We start from the raw sequence: 19630 nt of genomic DNA on the forward strand, positions 1-19630 counted from the left end.
CCAGGGCCAGATTAAGGGGGAGGTTTGCCAGGCAGCTGCCCGGAGCGCCAACTATGGGGGGGCGCCCGATGGCAGCTGTAAGGGCTCAGTGCGCCGGCGGGCGGGGCCGCGCATGGGTCGCGCGCCCGCTGCCCGGGATGCAGGAATGGCTCGAGCCGGCCCTGGGCGTAACTAACACGTGTCTGTCTGTCTGCTCGCCCTGCAGCAGCCCAGCGCAAGGCAGAACCGCTCCTCGCCCAGGTACGTGTCCCCGCACGGGCACGGCGCCCTGCTGAGGCTCTGGGCAGTGCGCCCCGAGCACTTGCCCCTTGACAGCTGTGTGAGCGCTGCGGCACGGGGCACCAGCTGCGAGGGCAGATAATGCCTGCTCAGAATGTGCTGGGCTTGCTGCTTGGGACCACGGGCACGCCACGCCACGCACCCCGCACACCACACGCAGGCCACACGCACGCCACGCGCACACCATGCACCCCGCACACCACACGCAGGCCACACGCACGCCACACACCCCACGCGCACGCCACGCACCCCGCACACCACACGCAGGCCACACGCACGCCACGCACCCCACGCACACGCCACGCACCCCGCACACCACACGCAGGCCACACGCACGCCACGCACCCCACGCGCACGCCACGCACCCCGCACACCACACGCAGGCCACACGCACGCCACGCACCCCACGCGCACGCCACGCACCCCGCACACCACACGCAGGCCACACGCACGCCACGCACCCCACGCGCACGCCACGCACCCCGCACACCACACGCAGGCCACACGCACGCCACGCACCCCACGCGCACGCCACGCACCCCGCACACCACACGCAGGCCACACGCACGCCACGCACCCCACGCGCACGCCACGCACCCCGCACACCACACGCACGCCACGCACCCCGCACACCACACGCACCCCGCACACCACACGCACGCCACGCACCCCGCACACCACACGCACGCCACGCACCCCGCACGCCGCGCACTCCACGCGCACGCCACGCACCCCGCACACCACACGCAGGCCACACGCACGCCACGCACCCCACGCGCACGCCACGCACCCCGCACACCACACGCACGCCACGCACCCCGCACACCACACGCACGCCACGCACCCCGCACGCCACGCACCCCGCACACCACACGCACGCCACGCACCCCGCACCCCACGCACCCCGCACGCCACACGCACGCCACGCACCCCGCACGCCACGCACCCCGCACACCACACGCAGGCCACACGCACGCCACGCACCCCACGCGCACGCCACGCATCCCGCACACCACACGCACGCCACGCACCCCGCACACCACACGCACGCCACGCACCCCGCACGCCACGCACCCCGCACACCACACGCACGCCACGCACCCCGCACGCCACGCACCCCGCACACCACACGCACGCCACGCACCCCGCACGCCACGCACCCCGCACACCACACGCAGGCCACACGCACGCCACGCACCCCACGCGCACGCCACGCACCCCGCACACCACACGCAGGCCACACGCACGCCACGCACCCCACGCGCACGCCACGCACCCCGCACACCACACGCACGCCACGCACCCCGCACACCACACGCACGCCACGCACCCCGCACGCCACGCACCCCGCACACCACGCACCCCGCACACCACGCACCCCGCACACCACACGCACGCCCCGCACCCCGCACGCCACACACCCCGCACGCCACACACCCCGCACGCCACACGCACGCCACGCACCCCGCACACATGCACCCCGCACACGCCACGCACGCCACGCACACGCCACGCACACGCCACGCACCCCATGCACACGCCACGAACCCCGCATGCCACGCACCCCGCACACATGCACCTCGCACACCACACGCACGCCACACACGCCACGCACCCCGCATGCTATGCACCCCGCACACCACACGCACGCCACGCACCCCACGCACACGCCACACCCCCCGCACGCCACGCACCCCGCAAACATGCACCCTGCACACCACACGCACGCCACGCACCCCACGCGCCACGCACCTCGCACACAACGCACCCCGCCACGCACCCTGCACGCCACGCACCCCGCACACATGCACCCCGCACACACCCCACGCACACGCCACACACCTCGCACGCCACGCACCCCAAACACATGCACCCCGCACACCACACGCACGCCACGCACCCCACGCACACATGCACCCCGCACACCACACGCACGCCACACACCCCGCACGCCACGCACCCCGCACGCCACACGCACGCCACGCACCCCGCACACCACACACACGCCACGCACCCCACGCACACGCCACACACCCCGCATGCCACGCACCTCGCACCCCACGCACCCCGCACACATGCACACCGCACACACGCCACGCACCCCGCACACATGCACCCTGCACACCACACGCACGCCACACACGCCACGCACCTCGTACGCCACGCACCTCGCACGCCATGCACCCCGCACACATGCACCCCGCACACCACACTCACGTCACTCACCCCACGCACGCCACGCACCCCGCATGCCACGCACCTCGCACGCCACGCACCCCGCACACATGCACCCCGCACACACACCATGCACCCCGCACACACGCCATGCACCCCGCACGCCACGCACCCCGCACACACCCCACGCACACGCCACGCACCCCGCACGCCATGCACCTCGCACACATCCACCCCGCACACCACACGCACGTCACGCACCCCCCGCACACGCCACGCACCCCGCATGCCACGCACACTGCACGCCACGCACCCCGCACACCACACACACGTCACGCACCCCCCGCACACGCCACGCACCCCGCATGCCACGCACCTCGCACGCCACGCACCCCGCACGCATGCACCCCGCACACCACACACACGCCACACACTCCACATACATGCCACACACCCCGCATGCCACGCACCCCGCACGCCATGCACCCCGCACACCACACCATGCCACGCACCCCACGCACACGCCACGCCGCACCCCGCACACATGCACCCCGCACACCACACGCACGCCACGCACACGCCACTCACCCCGCACGCCACGCACCCCGCACACCACACGCACGTCACGCACCCCGCGCACACTCCACGCACCCCGCATGCCACGCACCTCGTATGCCATGCACCTCGCACACCACACACACGTCACTCACTCCACGCACACGCCATGCACCCCACATGCCACGCACGCCACGCACCCCGCACACATGCACCCCACACACACGCCACGCACACGCCATGCATGCCGCACACATGTATCCCGCACACCACACTCACGCCGCACACGCCACGCACCTCGCACGCCATGCACCCCGCGCACACGCCATGCACCCCGCGCACACGCCATGCACCCCGCGCACCACGCGCACACCACGCACCCCGCACACACTCCACGCACACGCCATGCACCCCGCATGCCAAGCACCTCGCACGCCATGCACCCCGCACACATCCACCCCGCACACCACACGCACGTCACGCACCCCCCGCACACGCCACGCACCCCGCATGCCACGCACCTCGCACGCCACGCACCCCGCACACCACACGCACGTCACGCACCCCACGCACACGCCACGCACCCCGCATGCCACGCACCCCGCATGCCACGCACCCCGCACACATGCGCCCCGCACACCACACGCACGCCACGCACTCCACGCGCACGCCACGCACCCCGCAAGCATGCACCCCGCACACCACACACATGCCACGCACTCCTCGTACATGCCACACACCCCGCACCCCACGCACCCCGCATGCCACGCACCCCGCACGCCACGCACCCCGCACGCCACACCACGCCACGCACCCCACGCCCACGCCACGCCGCACCCCGCACACATGCACCCCGCACACCACACGCACGCCACGCACACGCCACGCACCCCGCGCTCCCCGCACACCACACGCACGTCACGCACCCCGCGCACACTCCACGCACCCCGCACGCCACGCACCTCGCACGCCATGCACCCCGCACACACGCCACGCACCCCACGCACACGCCATGCACCCCGCACACCACACGCACGCCACGCATGCCGCACACGCCACGCACCCTGCACACACCCCATGCGCACGCCACGCACCCCGCATGCCACGCACCTCGCACGCCATGCACCCCGCACACACCCCACGCACACGCCACACACCTCGCACGCCACGCACCCCACACACATGCACCCCGCACACCACACGCACGCCACGCACGCCACGCACTCCACGCACACGCCACGCACCCCGCATGCCACGCACCTCGCACGCCATGCACCCCGCACACCACACGCACGTCACGCACCCCACGCACACGCCACGCACCCCGCATGCCACACACCTCGCACGCCACACACCCCGCACACATGCACCCCGCACGCCACGCACTCCACGTACACACCACGCACCCCGCACGCACGCCTGCACCACATGCACGCCACGCACCCCGCACGCCACGCACCCCGCACGCACGCCTGCACCACACGCACGCCACGCACCCCGCACGCCACGCACCCCGCATGCCACGCACCCCACACGCCACGCACACACCACGCACCCCGCACGCCACGCATACCACGCGCATGCACCCCATATGCCACCCCCCCCCCGCGCATGCACCCCACATGCTGCAACACACACCACACACGTGCACACATGCCACTCACACACGCCACTCACACCACACAGTGCGCGCGCACACACCACACGCACACACACACACAGTCTATGTTCCCTGCATCCTGCACACACGGGTGCTTTCTGTCCCACCTGCAGAGGCTGGTCAGCCTGCCAGCCGAGCTGTGCGTTTCAGTGGGTGGGGGCCAGGGCAGCTTGTTGCAAAGAGGCCCCCTTGCCAGGCAGGCTGGGCACAGGCTGCTGTGATGCCGGGGAGGGAGTTGGGGGTGCAGCGGTTCCCGCGGTGTCAGAAATGGGGCCGCATCTCTGGAACAAAAGCGAGTCTGAGAGAGACAGAAGGACAAACCCAGCGAGCCAGCAAGCAAGTCTGGCTTGGCACACGGCGCCAGCATTTTATTGGCTTGCTGCATGACTGCCTCTGAAAATGGGTCACCCGCCCCTGGCCCGAGGGCTGTCTCCACGCCATCCCGCCTCCCCCGCCCGCTCTGGGGGCAGGCCACAGTCCCTCTGGCACCTTTGGCCCCTGCGGGCTGCTCTTGAGCCTGTCAGAGACTGTTCTCACAATCGTACCCGGCTCCAGGCCTGGCCCTGGAAGGTGCCGAGTGCCCCGGGGGCAGCACCTGCCAGGCCCGGGGACGACGAGCGCGAGGGCCCTCGGCGCCATTCGGGCCCAGGCCCCCAGCTGTGTCTAGAGGGGACCCCGCGGGCTCAGCGCTGCCCTGGGCGTGATACCGGGAGCAGGGTGCGCGCCGCGCTGAGCTGAGCTGCGGGAGGGACCCTCGGGCAGAGACGGCACAGAGCTCCGTTCTCCTGGCTCTAACTCCGTGCCCGGTCTCCTTGCAGCAGTCCGTCGCAGCCCCCCGCGCTCATGCAGGCCATGTTCGATTTCCAGGCCAGGAACCACAAGGAGCTGACCGTCACCAAAGGGGAGCTGCTGGAGGTAAGGCCGGGACTGGGAATTGTCGGCTCAGAGCCAGGGCCTGCCCGCTGCGCGCTGGGCTGTGGAGCGGCTGGCCCGGGGCACCCTGCCCTCGCCTCTCGCGCTGGGCGTGGCTGGGCTCTGTCTGGCCTCCGGGGTAGCACGCGAATGGCCGAGAGAGGCCCTGCCATGGGACTGACGCTCTCCCTGCTCAGATTCTAGACCAGCGGCGGAAGTGGTGGCTGGCTAGGAGCCGGGCCGGCGAGCGGGGCTACATCCCCAACAACATCGTGGGGCCCACGGACCAGGCGCCGCCGGAGAACGGCGCAAACCAAGTAGGTCGGCCGCCCGCTCCGAGGGGCAGTCGTGCACTCAGAGCCGGGGTATCCTGGCCTCCTGCTCCTGCTGCCCAGAGCCCCACTGCTGGGCCTGCTGCTGACCAGGAGCTTCGCTGCCAGCTCCTGGCTCCCGTCCTGCTGCTCCGCCCTCCCTGCACTCGGGCTCAGTCACAGGGTCCTGGCTGCTGGCAGGGGGGGAGGGGCGCACACGAGTAGGGGTGAGCTCAGCACCCCCACCCCAAATGTGTTCCAGCACCACTGAACGTGCAGGGCCTCCCCGCTGCGCTGGGATGGGGGCGCTGGGCCCACCCCCTTAGGCCAGTGGCTACCACAACTAGCTCGCTGCTGGCTCCACCTACTGGCTGGCGAATGGGGCCGTGGCACGTGGGGGGCAGGGGATAAAGTGCTCCCCATGCCCACTGGCTGGCGAGTGGGGCTGTGGCACGTGGGGGGTGGGGGAGCAGGAGCGCTCCCCATGCCTGTGGGGCAGAGGTGCTTTGATTAACCTGCTCGTTGGCCGTGAGACTCCTCAGTCCCCTTCTCTCCTCTGGGTCTAGATGCCGAGAAGCTCCCCGGGGCTCCAGCCGAGCTCCACGCCAGCAGAGGTGACGGCCTGGCTGCAGGACATGGGCTTCTCCAAGATGTGAGTCCCCTCAGTGCTGGAGCCCGGCCCCGGCCCCCACCCTCTGGTCTCCGTGCATCGCAGCAGGCCCCCAGCTGGTCCTTTGCCCACAGAGCCAGTCTCCCGCTGCGGCTCCCCCAGAGATGTGGCTGTTTCCTCAGCCCCTTGTCTGTCTCTGCAATCCCTCCTTGGAGGGGTCGCTGAGCTCAGGGCTGGTAGCCCCCCTCACCGTCCGTCCGTCTCCCCGCAGCACCGTGAAGTGCCTTGGTGTGCTCAGCGGTCACCAGCTGCTGGGAATGGGCGAGGAGGAGATAACAGCCGTCTGCCCGGAAGAGGCGAGACGTCTTCTTCAAGCTCTGCGCCATTAAATCGACCCTGGAGGTGAGTCCGCTACCGACTGGCTGGATGCCCCCGGCCAGCCTCCCAGGGCCTGACTGCATCCTGCCCAACAGGCTCTGCAGGGCTGTCTCCAGCACCCTGGGCCGGGGCAGCTGAGCACGGGGCCCTGGCTCAGGGATTCACACCTGGCTTGCGGCATGGCCAGTCTCCAATGCCGGCTGCTTTGGGCGGCCCGGAGCCCCTGAGGCTCAGATCCACGACAGTGCTTATTGCCCAAGGTCCAGCTGTGCTCTCCAAAGCCCAGCTCAGCTGCCACAGCAGCCCACGGACCCCTGAACGTGGTGCCGCAAAAGGTCCCGCGGTCTTTAACTGTCCGCCTCTGGGTGCACACACCGGCCCAGCTCCCGCCTGCCCCTCCAGCTGCACAGCAAGGCAGGGAGAGGAGCCCCAGGCGGGCCAGGGCTGTGGCAGCGCTGAAGCCGCCGGACACCGACCGCATGGAACTGAACCAACACGCTCGCAGCCGGCTCTCGTCCAATGGGGGCTTGCCAGCCTGGGCTTCATTCCAGTCTCACAGTGCAATTGGGGGGAAGGGAGGGAAACCCCCACAAACTGGGGCCCATCCATGAAAAGGTCCCTCTGGAGTGACCCTAATGGACCTTTTCTCCTGGGCTGGCTACACTGGCTCTGAGGACGAGCCTGGCCTGAGCACCGCACGGCCCAGTCCCGGGACCAAGGAGCCTCCAACACCTCCGCTTCTCTTCCTTCTTCCAGCTTGGCCCTCGCAACTAGCGGGCTCCCCCTGCACCGTCTCCCCAGGGCAGCAGCAGCGCCATGAGCGACGCCGGGCCGGAAGAACAGCCGATCCCTTCCAGCATCAGCCCTGCTGCTCTTCTAGGGTTTGCCAGAGTCTCTTCCCCTGCCCCGTGCAGAGACCCCACATCTGTCACTCCCTGGTTTTGTTCAGCGCTAGCCCAGTGGGGCCTTGGCCTGCTAGACACGCCAGCTCCACCGATCCTATTTATTCTCTCCCAGACACCAGTGCTCGGCCCCAGGACAGAGGGGCCAGTCTCCAATAGCTCAGCTGTTCAGCACCAGCCCCAAGGCACGTAACCCAGCAGACACCTCTCCCTGCTCCTCTGCCGTGAGAAGAGACTTGGGCACAGGCCGATCAGAATCAGGCTGCTCCCTACCTAGGTGTAACATCAGCGCCGGTTCTGCCACCCCGGGCCACGTTTCCTCTCCTTGGCTAGCAGCTGGCATGGAAAGGGAGGTCCTGATTCCCCCAATAAAGTGATTGAATCAACAGCTGGTCCCCATCCCCTGATGGGCAGATTTGGGAAGGGGACTGGGAATGGGGGACAACCCCTCACCTCCCTCCTGCAGCAGGCTTGGTGCCCGGCCACTGACCCTGGCCATCAGGTGGGTGAAGTGGCGATCAAGCAGAGGGAAAGTGTGTGTGGCCGGGGGGGGGGGGGGGGGGGGGGAGAAGAGAGGAAGAGAAGAGGAGAAACGTTCCCCACCACACTGAACGTTTTTATTTGGGGAAAATCGAAGCCTAGGAATGTGACTCACTTCACTAGCTCCTACAGAACCCTCCCTAGTGCACACGCACACCTGCACCTCTCCCCCCTGCTCTGGCCTGCATGGCGAGGAAGCCGGAAGGGCCAGTCAGTGAGCAGGGGAAGCTCCTGCAGGCCCAGGGCAAGGCAGGACTCTCCCTCCATTTCATACTGCATCGCTGGCAAGCCCATAGTTTCTTTAAAGAGGGCGTTTGCCTGGGTCACCTAAATCCAGGCAGCTTTGGTGCAGAACAAGGCCGTGCCCAACACACTAGTCCCGGCTGCTTGCTCAGCCAGCGGTGCATTTCTAGGGAACACTGGGAGCCTGGACAGCCCTGCCTTGACCAGTGCAGCTCCCTAAAAAGCAAAACCCAGGCCTGTCTCAAGGCTGGTGCACGTAGGCGAGGCAGGCGAGGCAGGAATGTTTTGCATGACAGTGCCACTTAAGCGCGGTACGTGAGACCATGGCCAGAACACACGGCAGCCACTGGGGACGGGCACGTCTCTGATAAACAGAAGTCATGGATGCAGCCAAACTGAACTCTGCCCATAGTTTTTGCAACATGCTGAATAGCAGGATCGCCCCCCCCCCCCGACAGAGCATTGGCCATACCCTGCACAACATGGAATCATTTGGTAAATATTGTTAGCGCCACCCAGTCTCGCTTTGCTATAAAATGGGCTTAGTACGAAGCACTGACAGAAGGGAGTGAGCAGGACTGACCCACAGAGCCTGCTCTGTTACTAGAAGTAACTAGGCCCTTCACAGCAGTGACCCCAGTGCATGGCCTTCTGACAGGGGAAAAAAATCAAAGGAACCACAACCTCCTGCCCAGCCCCTGGGGGTAGCATACGGGTGAAGTGTAAATGAACTAAATTCTGTTAGGCTGTGTCTACACTGGGCCACTTATTCCAGAAAATCAGCCGCTTTTCTGGAATAAGCTGCACGCTGTCTACACTGGCCCTTGAATTTCCGGAAAAGCAATGACGCTCCACTGTACAAAATCAGCCGCTATTCCGGAAAAACTATTCTGCTCCCGCTCGGGCATAAGTCCTTATTCCGGACACTGTTCCAGAAAAGGGCCAGTGTAGACAGCCCAGTAGTCTTTTCCAGAAAAAAGCCCCGATCGCAAAAATGGCGATTGGGGCTCTTTTCCGGAAAAGCGCGTCTACATTGGCCACAGACGCTTTTCCGGAAAAAGGGCTTTTCCGGCAAAGCAGCCTGCCAATGTAGATGCTCCTTTTCCGGAAAAACTGAAACCAGAATAGTATTCCGTTTTAAGCAGTTCCGGAAATTCATGCCAGTGTAGACACAGCCTTAGTGTATAGAGTAGATCTCTGCATTGCTCTGTGCTGTAGCAGTTGCTTTAGAATTGATAGTTTAAACCTTAAATACTATAGTCATTGTTTTTAAGGCTTGGAACATTTAAATAACGTGAACTGCTTAGAGCTTGCAAGAAGAAAGGGGTTAAGTCGCCCTAGGGTGTCCTGGTTTCCCTTGGATCAAGCCCCACAACAGGGTGGAGCCTTGTAATTAAGGCACTTGGTGGACCTCTAGCTAGGAACCCTCTAGACCCAGCTACTCTTGATCTTTTAGTGCTCTGGAAAAAAAAATAAAAAAACCCACCAAGGCCTGCCAACCTATTTCCTAATGTAGCATCAAGTCTTCCACCACCAGCTCCCCACCAACTCCCAGTCACTAAAGCTGACAAGTAGATACAACAATGGGCCCCTGCAGAGAACTAATGGCGGCCCAGGAGAACTCCCCTGCAGGTTCAGAGGATGCAGGTCCTTTAGTTGCCAGGGCAACCCAGCCTGGTCATCACTGCCCCCACACTCCACAAGGCAAGAGGGACCAGGGACAGCATTTGGGCACCAGGAAGCAGGGCTCTGAACACCAACAAGCATGGAACAAGAAACAGGCCAGAGGCTCTTCCCTTGGCGGGGATCTACACTAACAGCCCGTTGCAGCCACCCTGCAACACTGGCTGGACAAGTCGGGCTGGAGCCCTCAGGCGGATGCTGTTAGGCTGAGAGTGTCAACCAAAAAGTTCACCTTAGTCTGTAAGTTTAAAAACACGAGTCGCTCTGTAGCATCTTCGAGAGTAACAAAAAATACAGACGTGGCAGAGCCCATGAGACAACCTCTGTATTTTGTTAGTCTCGAAGATGCTACCAGACGACTTGTGTTTTTAAACTTACAGACTAACAGCTGCCCCCCGAGACTTAGCTACCAAGAGCATGTTCTCCCCGAGAAACGCAGCATCCGTTTGGTTCTTCCCGTGCTGCTCTCCTGCTCCTGCAGAGCTGTGAACGCCAAAGCAGGACTTGGCTGTGCTCCCGTCAGAGCTCCACTGTGGGGTTGGCTTCATGGCTCTTTGCCACTCTATTAACTCAGACGCTGGTTTCCTCCCAGGGAGACGATGGCTATTCAGCAAGAGGGAACCATTGTGCAATTCCTAAACGTTTACTGGCCGGTCGCTACAGAGCAAGGCTGCCGCAGGCATTTGGCGTCTGCAATTCACCAAAGCTGCCGCTTCGTACTCAACTTCCACCCCCCTCCCCCCCAGAGCCCATCTGCAGGAGCCCCCCCCAAACAGCGCTCAGGCGCTCCAGACTGGCCCTGTCCTCCACACGCATCTTCTACTTCTGGTTGCTCCACTTGGCCATCCTGTTGTTGACAGGCGTCTTCATGTAGCGGCTGGAGCACATGTAGGCCGCAATCTTCTCCAGGGCCTAGGGGAGAGCAGAAGGTGTGTGAAGCAGAGGGGAGACCCAGTCAGCTTCCCAAAGCGCCTCCCAACACGGCCTCAGCCCCCTGAAACTAACACAAAGCCACGCAAAGGACACCCCCGACCAGGAATTGGCTCAGGGTTCCAGCTAGTGAGTCCCTGATGTACCAGCTGGCTCTCTGCAGGGGGAAGGGGGGGGAAGAGGGGTCGGTCATCTGACCTTTGTGTCGCTGCACACAGAGCCCACCACTCCCCCCCCCCCCCCGCCATTGCAAGCCAGCCCTTGGGGACTGCTGCCTCCTGGCACAAGTCAGAGCAGCCCCAATGCTGCTCCCTGCTCGGCCCAAGTCCGTGCCCGGAACCCACAGCCCGCTCCCTGACACTGCCTAGCGCCTCGGCAGCCCGGCCCACGGCTCCGATCCAGGAACCCACAGCCCGCTCCCTGACGCTGCCTAGCGCCTCGGCAGCCCGGCCCACGGCTCCGATCCAGGAACCCACAGCCCCCTCCCTGACGCTGCCTAGCGCCTCGGCAGCCCGGCCCACGGCTCCGATCCAGGAACCCACAGCCCGCTCCCTGACACTGCCTAGCCCCTCGGCAGCCCGGCCCACGGCTCCGTGCTCGGAACCCACAGCCCGCTCTCTGACGCTGCCTAGCGCCTCGGCAGCCCGGCCCACGGCTCCGATCCAGGAACCCACAGCCCGCTCCCTGACACTGCCTAGCGCCTCGGCAGCCCGGCCCACGGCTCCGATCCAGGAACCCACAGCCCGCTCCCTGGCGCTGCCTAGCGCCTCGGCAGCCCGGCCCACGGCTCCGATCCAGGAACCCACAGCCCGCTCCCTGACGCTGCCTAGCGCCTCGGCAGCCCGGCCCACGGCTCCGATCCAGGAACCCACAGCCCGCTCCCTGACACTGCCTAGCGCCTCGGCAGCCCGGCCCACGGCTCCGATCCAGGAACCCACAGCCCACTCCCTGACGCTGCCTAGCGCCTCGGCAGCCCGGCCCACGGCTCCGTGCCCGGAACCCACAGCCCGCTCCCTGACACTGCCTAGCGCCTCGGCAGCCCGGCCCACGGCTCCGATCCAGGAACCCACAGCCCGCTCCCTGACGCTGCCTAGCGCCTCGGCAGCCCGGCCCACGGCTCCGTGCCCGGAACCCACAGCCCGCTCCCTGACACTGCCTAGCGCCTCGGCAGCCCGGCCCACGGCTCCCATCCAGGAACCCACAGCCCGCTCCCTGACACTGCCTAGCGCCTCGGCAGCCCGGCCCACGGCTCCCATCCAGGAACCCACAGCCCGCTCCCTGACACTGCCTAGCGCCTCGGCAGCCCGGCCCACGGCTCCGTGCCCGGAACCCACAGCCCGCTCCCTGACGCTGCCTAGCGCCTCGGCAGCCCGGCCCACGGCTCCGATCCAGGAACCCACAGCCCGCTCCCTGGCGCCTCGGCAGCCCGGCCCACGGATCCGATCCAGGAACCCACAGCCCGCTCCCTGACGCTGCCTAGCGCCTCGGCAGCCCGGCCCACGGCTCCGATCCAGGAACCCACAGCCCGCTCCCTGACGCTGCCTAGCGCCTCGGCAGCCCGGCCCACGGCTCCGATCCAGGAACCCACAGCCCGCTCCCTGGCGCCTCGGCAGCCCGGCCCACGGCTCCGATCCAGGAACCCACAGCCCGCTCCCTGACGCTGCCTAGCACCTCGGCAGCCCGGCCCACGGCTCCGATCCAGGAACCCACAGCCCGCTCCCTGACGCTGCCTAGCGCCTCAGCAGCCCGGCCCACGGCTCCGATCCAGGAAACCACAGCCCCCTCCCTGACGCTGCCTAGTGCCTCGGCAGCCTGGCCCACGGCTCCGATCCAGATACAACATCTCACGTGTGTCCCCGAAGCCAGGACGGGAGACCACAGCAAAGTGACAGGCAGGGACTTGGCTTTGAGCCAGCGTTTGCCACTTCAGCCATTTCCACAGCCAACAACAGCCACTGGCACCCGGAGCAAGGGCCCAGCAGGGCAGGAGCCAGGGTGCCATGGGCTCCCAAGAGACACTGCTCAGGAAAGCTCACAGGACAGGCACGTGGCATCCTAGCTTCCAGGGCCACTGGAAAGGGTCTGCCTGGAGCACCAAGCAAGCAGGGCACCAAGATGTGGCCATCTTTCCATCAGAGAGGGTAGCAAGTCCCCCTTAGAGGCCCCCAGGTACGTGGCTAAATGGGGAGAGAGAGAGAGAGAGAGAGAGAGAGAGAGACTGACTTCCCTTTTCCTCAAGGCCCCCAGTCAGGCCTGCAGAAAATCTTTAGGGCACTGGGGAGAGGAAAACACCTATGTGCTCCCAGAGCAGAGGGGACGGGCCCCCTCCCCGGCAGTAACAATAGCTCAGGGAGAGAAGACGATTCTTTGCCTGTTGCTAAATGCCTGGGCAGCCATGTTCTTTGCAGAGTCTGCAGCTAGACGGGTCAGACTGAGGGCACCGGGGGGAGGCGTTCTGGGCCCGTGCCCTGAGGCAAACAGGCTGTGCCTGAATAACCAGGGAGTCGCATGTTACAGGAGTCACAAACCTCACCTCAAAGCGGTCGAGAAAACCCTTCAGGTTTTGGAAAGGATCCAGGCACTTGGGCTCCAACATGCGGTTCTGATCCAGGACGTCGTACATGAGGAAGTCGACAAAGGTGATCTGGGGAGAAGTGACACAGGGCAGTTGAGTTGTTCCCAGCCCCTTCTCCTTAATCACCCTGCCCACCCTCCCGCCACTCACCTTCTCCCCAGCAAACCACTTCCTCTCCCCCAGGAACCGGGAGAACAGCTTCAGCTTCCCCGGCAGCTGCTCCAAGTAGCCAGGCTTCAGTTTCTCCTGCAGAGAGCAAGGCAGGGGGGCAGGATTAGAGCAAGGCAGCCCCTGTGCCCACTCAACACATGGAAAATTCTTGTAGGGGGAAAGGCACCTGGAGTTTGAGGGGGCAGCATCATGCTTCAGGGCAGGCTGCCTGCTAGGGTCAGGAAGGAATCCCCTTGGACAGTACTGTGCAAGGGATAGAGCCATTGGACAGTTTGGGGCCACCACCCTGGGCCCTGCTCACTTTGGTCCCACAGAGCCCCCAACTGGGGGGCCTGATCCCAGCAGCAGGGGTTGTGCCCCTGTCCACACTCACTGGCAGTAGTAGGAAGCGGAGTGACCCAGCTCTCAGCCATGGCTCTTGGGGAGCAGGAAGGGAGCCCCTGCTGCTGGAACCAGGAAAGCCCCGTGCAGAGCGGATCTGGCCGGGCAGCAGGGCTGTACTCACAAACTCAGGGTTGTAGCAGATCATGACGAGACTCATGCGGAAATCCATGGCCTGGTTCTCCAGCATGTCCACTCGCAGCATCTCCTCCTCCGTCTCCCCGCCTGCGGAGCAGAGCAACGCTGAAGTGCCCCAGCGGCTCCCCAGCCACGGCCCAGCCCCCTGCCCCCGCTACTCACCCAGCTTGTGCTTGCGTGCGAGGTAGCGCAGGATGGCGTTGCTCTGCGTGAGCTTGGTCTTGCTGTCGATGAGGTAGGGCAGCTGGAAGGGCAGCCAGAGGATCAGCCAGCTATCACTGCCCCCTCCCCCCACTCTCCTCTGGCCACATGCCCAACCCCGTCACCACCACCCTACCCTGGGGGGCAAGAACCCATCGGGACCCCCACACTGTCCCTACTCAGAATCCACCCTCATCAGTGAAGTCCCCCCCCAAGCCCACCGAGGGACCCACCCCTGCTTGCCCACCCCCAGCAACTCTACATACATTCGGGAAATCCAAGCCCAGCTTCTCCTTCTCGTTAAGCCACTGGCTCTTATCATAGTCCGGAGCTGGATGAAGAAGAGAGCGTCAGTCCCCCGCCACTGCCAGCACGGCCAGCTAATCCCGCCCCTAGCATTGGAACACACCTGGGGGCAAACGTGCCCTGGTGCAATGCACCATCAACTCATGGCCAGCAGAACATGCCAGGGACTCAGCGCTGCAGGAAGTCGGGTCCTCGGTCGGAGAGCCCCCATCCTTCCAGGCCAGCTCCCCCTGCCCCCCTTGGAATGGCCACTCCCACACAAGTCTGCACAGTTTTACAACTGCAGGTGCAACATCTAACCTGCTGCCTGAGCCGGGCGGCGCCTCTGCTCTGCTTTCAGCTGGTGACCCATTGTTTCCGCACAACGGAGACAAGAGCCCTGGCACAGCCCTTTGCACCAGTTTAATCATCACCGTAGTTAAACCGGGTGCCTCTGGCTTCCGCACGGGTGCCCAGTTTCAGAACCTGCTGCAACCTGAGTTGCCTGCCAATTAACACAAGAGCACCCTGCTGAATTATTGACGGGGCTGTAAATAATCAGCTGAACATTCACCCTTAGCCAGCTCAGTTGCACGCATCCTGGACCTTGGCCTGGCTGACACCAGGGTGCAGAGACAGCGGCTACACCTGCCGGAAATGCAGGTTACAAGAGCCTACCCGGGTAAGGGCAACTAAACCTTCTTGGTTTCTCGGGGCAACGCTGAACACAAAGCCTCACGGCCACCTAGCGTCGTGTGGCTGAAGAGAGCAGCCTCTCGAGCAAGTCTCCAACCCCGGGGTGTGACAGGGCAGCCCCCCGTCCCATGTAAGAGGTGCACAACGCAGGGCGCTCGTGGGTGCTGGAACGTGGTGACACCCGTTGGAGTTTGGCCAGACATGAGAACACGAACGGGGCCGTCACAGCCAGACAATCGTTCTTCCTACGGTGGCCAGGCAGCAAGTGTGGAAACTCAGGACCGGGAGGTGGGGGTGGAAGGCAGAGCCCCAAATATCCAGCCTGTTCCTAGAAACATTGGGACATTTTTCGCTCCCACAAGTTAAAACCCTGGTGCAGGCAGACACGGCTGTGGTGGATTCATATTGGTCAACAAGCTGACTGCAAAGACCAGAGGGGAGTGCAGTGTCAGTCTCCCTGATAACCTGCGTTAGAACCACAATCGCCCTGGCTAGGAAGTTCAGACAACTAGAGGAGTCAACGCTGTCTGCGGGGAGAGCGGCCCGGCTTGACCCTTCACCCTCGTGGCTGGAAGTACGACGTCCTGCCTCGCTCCCGAAGACGGAGCCCCCCGATCCAACAGGAGCCCACCCCAGCCCATAGAGCCGCATGCCCCATGCGGGATACAGCCGCCACTTGCTATTCCAGCTGTGCGCACTGCCCCGAGCCCCAGGGACAAGGCGAGAGGGGGGCTTCGCAGCAGCAGCAACCACCTCAGTTGCTGTTCACATGTTCAGAGGCCGACGCGCCCCACAAGCGCAGTGAAGATGTGGGGAGATCTCGTGGGGCCCGTGCGGCAGGCACCACGAGGGGACTCCTGCAGAGCCCCAGCCAGGGATGGAGGGTTAGAAACCCAGCTAACGTGCATGCAGCCTCCAGCGAGTTCCAGTGGGCAATCACGGGGGACAGGGAGCAGGACAGGAGGGATGGGGCACTTCCCCCTCCCAACTGGCCGGGGGGGAGGGGAGGGAGACAGACAAGCTGGCCAGGGGTGCACCAGAGAGCAGGGGCTGGGAATAGGGGCTTGCCCGGCCCCACCACCTGCCCCGAGCTCCAGCCTGAGACCGGGGTTCCGATGCCAACTCTAGCCCCGTGGCTCCTGCAGCCCAGGCTGGCGCGCCGTGGGGTGGGCCGCACCCAGCAGGTCACTGGCCTCTCGCCTGGGCAGGGGGAGGGGCCCTCCACAAACCAGCGGTCGCAGGCCCTTGCAGCAGCTCTCTACTAGCTCTGCTCCCTGCCGGCAGCTCTCACCTTCCCCGCAGCTGTACAGCTTGTCCTCGTAGGCCGTGCCCGTGTACTCCAGCAGCAGGCGGATGGAGTGAGCCAGCTGCGGGGAGAAGCGCACGGCAGGGTGAGCGCCCGCACGGACCAGCGCCTCACGCCAGGATCCGCCCACCTCGGGGCTCCCAGCAGGCGCCACACTCGGAGACCCGGGCGTGTGAATTCATGGGGGCGGCGGACAGCACGTCATTCCCAGCCTAGGACCCCCAGCAAAGCCACCCGGCCAGGCGTGACTCTGGCCTGCCACTCTGCTCAGCCCAGTGGGGAAGAGCAAGTCACCCAGGTTAGTAACGTGCTGCCAAGAGCCCCATGAGACTGGACAGTCACATGCCTCCCACGAGCCCCAATCTGGCCTACGCGAATTCTTTAGCCCCAGCGCGCGGCTTGAACGACACCTGGAAACCCAGTCAGACATTCCTTTGAGGAAGGGGAGGTTCTCAGGCATCCCCGCTGCAAACCTGGCCAGGAGCTTGCAGGGGGCGATGCCCCCTGCTGGGGTCCCATCACCCCTTGATTTCTCTCTCAGGAGCTAGGTCTCTGCTCCCTTCATTGCTGCACCCACAGCACTTTCCCTTCCACCAGTCACTAGAGCACTTACCAGGGCCGTTAGCCAGGCTGGGCCCCTGTTCTGCTCACTCCCCCGGGGCACCTGGCCGCTGACAGGACACTGGCTGGACTGGCCCTTGTGCTGACCCAGTCTCACCGTGCTTATGCTCTTACTCCGCCCATACAAAAGGCAGGCCAGTTCACCCCTCCCCCCTTTATCGACGGGGAAACTGAGGCAGCGATTAAGCACTAGTTTCAAAGCTGGTCTCTGAGCGTGGGTGCCTGCCTGAAGCGAACTCTCCCAGACACCCTCTAAGCAGCCTGCCCGGGGCCAGCCAGAGACACGGGCTAGAGCGCACCCTCCTGCCCCCGGACAGCCCCCCAGACAGGCAGGGCTCAGCACCTACCCCCCAGCCACAGACGAGCCTTACCCAGCCGCCCCACCCCCCGGCGGCTCCTGGCCATGGAAGGGCGCCGCAGGGTCTGTCTCTGGGGCAGTTTGGGGCCTTCACTGCTCGGAGCAGCCGGGCGGTCCCGTTCACACGGGAGGGGGATCGATAACGGAGCCAGCTCCTGCCACGACGCGCCGCGCCGCGCCCCCTCCAAGCCAGTGGAGCCTGGGGCTTGAGCTTCCTGACTCCGGAGCGCAGCAAGCCCGGCCAGCGCCAGCCGGGGCCTCGCTACTGCGCTTTTCCGGGCCGCCCTGAAACAAGGCAGGGCAGGAGCTGGAGGGCGGCGGGGCAGCGGCTCTCCAACCCGGCTAGGGAGCGGGATCGATCCCGCCCGAGCACTCACCCCGCGGATATCCCAGTACCCTAGAACCACCGGCATCTTGCGCCGCTTCGCTTCCCTGGCGGCCGGAGCGCGGCGGGCCCGTTTATACGCAAGGGGCGCGGCTCCCGAGCCGACCAAATGCGGAGTCGCCGTTTTTAAAGGGGCAGCAGCACCTCAAAGGGGGGCGGGGCTTCTGCAGTTGCCCCCAGCCCACCCCCCTCCCTAGCCACGGGCCAGGCCTTGGGTGGCTGAACGGGCAGTTCTGGGGCTGGCAGCTCCCCAGGCTCACACCCCGGGTGCGGCATCCTGACGGGCGACTGGCCGCAGGGCCCGAGCCGCCCGGCCCGCTCCCGTGGCAGTGGCATGGCGGGGCGTGGGAGCGTAACGCCTCGGCTCGGAATCCTGATTAGTTTGGGTTTGACCCGGGCCCTGCCTCTTTAAATGAGTCAACCCCGGGGGCTTGGGGCGGAGCCGGAGCGGGAGCCGGGACCAGCTGTAGGATGGCTCGAGCGCTGCCAGGGGACTCAGCCCAGCAAGTAACCCAGCTTGACCCTAGCACGGCTCCAGTTCCTCCTGATCTGCACCCGGTGCGGGAGGGCCAGGGGGTTACTCCTCATTCACACCCAGGGACCAGAGTCAGACCCACGCTTCCCACAAGCAGCAAGATGAAACTGAGGGGAATTGCTGGGCACCAGCTGCAAGGGCAGGAGGGATCCGCGTAGCCAGAGTGGGCCCAAGCCGGCATCCTTCCGGCACACCCCGCCAGGGCCAGCACTCAGCGAGCAGCCGATACCCCCTCTCCCCAGGGGCTTTCACGCAGCCCAGACCCCTGGCCTTTCCCCTGCTACGGCCAGCACCACTTCTTTGTATCGGCTCTGTTGTAGCCCCCTTCCCTTTGGCCTCTGTCACAACATGGACTTGTCCGGTCAGCAACAAGGCTCCTCCGCATCTCTGCTCCCCTAGGGGCCCGTTTTCCTTTGGCTGCATGCTATTGTTGCTGGCCCAGGGCAAAGCCGTGTTGTGTGATGGTTGCAGAGGGGGTACACGCCTCCTTTGCTAGAGCTTGGAGGAAGCATCAGAGAGACCTGGCTCAGCAAGAGAGGCAGTTGCACTGTGTAACACCCTGGCTCTGTGTACATAGGAGTGAGGGTGACCCTCTAATGAGTGGACCTGCTACCTCTGCCAGCTAAGGGAGCTCTCCTTTAGTAAGCAGCAGAAGCCTGTGGGTTTGGAGGCTGGAAGGCCAAGGATTTACATGAGCCTCAAAACCTCCGCCCAACGGGAAGGGCTTTGTCAGAGCGCCACTTGGGCACCTGAAGAGTGCCAGCAGAGGCAGGAATGGGCCTGGGATAAATGCTCCAACT

At 64.9% G+C, this 19630-nt stretch overlaps 2 protein-coding genes across 4 annotated transcripts in view; one reads left to right on the forward strand and one right to left on the reverse strand.

Moving 5' to 3' along the window:
• EPS8L3 (EPS8 signaling adaptor L3) overlaps positions 1-8168 on the forward strand; it is a 43172-nt gene extending 35004 nt beyond the window's left edge. Inside the window, exons 16-21 of the mRNA XM_075916013.2 lie at positions 206-240; positions 5488-5584; positions 5779-5898; positions 6459-6544; positions 6774-6904; positions 7637-8168. Of these exons, the coding sequence (XP_075772128.1) occupies positions 206-240; positions 5488-5584; positions 5779-5898; positions 6459-6544; positions 6774-6891 (456 nt within the window). The 3' untranslated portion in view covers positions 6892-6904; positions 7637-8168. The remainder of the gene's footprint in view (positions 1-205; positions 241-5487; positions 5585-5778; positions 5899-6458; positions 6545-6773; positions 6905-7636) is intronic.
• Positions 8169-8377: 209 nt separating this feature from the next.
• On the reverse strand, positions 8378-18443 carry LOC102459991 (glutathione S-transferase Mu 1). 3 transcript variants are annotated; one of them, XM_089773727.1, is made up of 9 exons: positions 18288-18326; positions 16917-16992; positions 15251-15434; positions 14911-14975; positions 14606-14687; positions 14430-14530; positions 13904-13999; positions 13712-13822; positions 8378-11160 (listed from the first exon to the last, which is right to left on the reverse strand). In XM_089773727.1, the coding sequence occupies exons 3-9, from the start codon at positions 15300-15302 to the stop codon at positions 11068-11070; spliced, it is 600 nt and encodes a 199-aa protein (XP_089629853.1). In that variant the 5' UTR covers positions 15303-15434; positions 16917-16992; positions 18288-18326; the 3' UTR covers positions 8378-11067. The 3 variants fall into 3 exon arrangements, with proteins under 3 accessions (XP_089629853.1, XP_075772135.1, XP_075772137.2); XM_075916020.2 differs by lacking the exon at positions 15251-15434 and having other exon boundaries at positions 18288-18443; XM_075916022.2 differs by lacking the exons at positions 15251-15434; positions 16917-16992; positions 18288-18326 and adding an exon at positions 15054-15194.
• Positions 18444-19630: the final 1187 nt, after the last annotated feature.

Source organism: Pelodiscus sinensis, chromosome 27 (assembly GCF_052426305.1).
Source record: "Pelodiscus sinensis isolate ZL-2025 chromosome 27, ASM5242630v1, whole genome shotgun sequence".
NCBI lineage: Eukaryota > Metazoa > Chordata > Testudines > Trionychidae > Pelodiscus > Pelodiscus sinensis.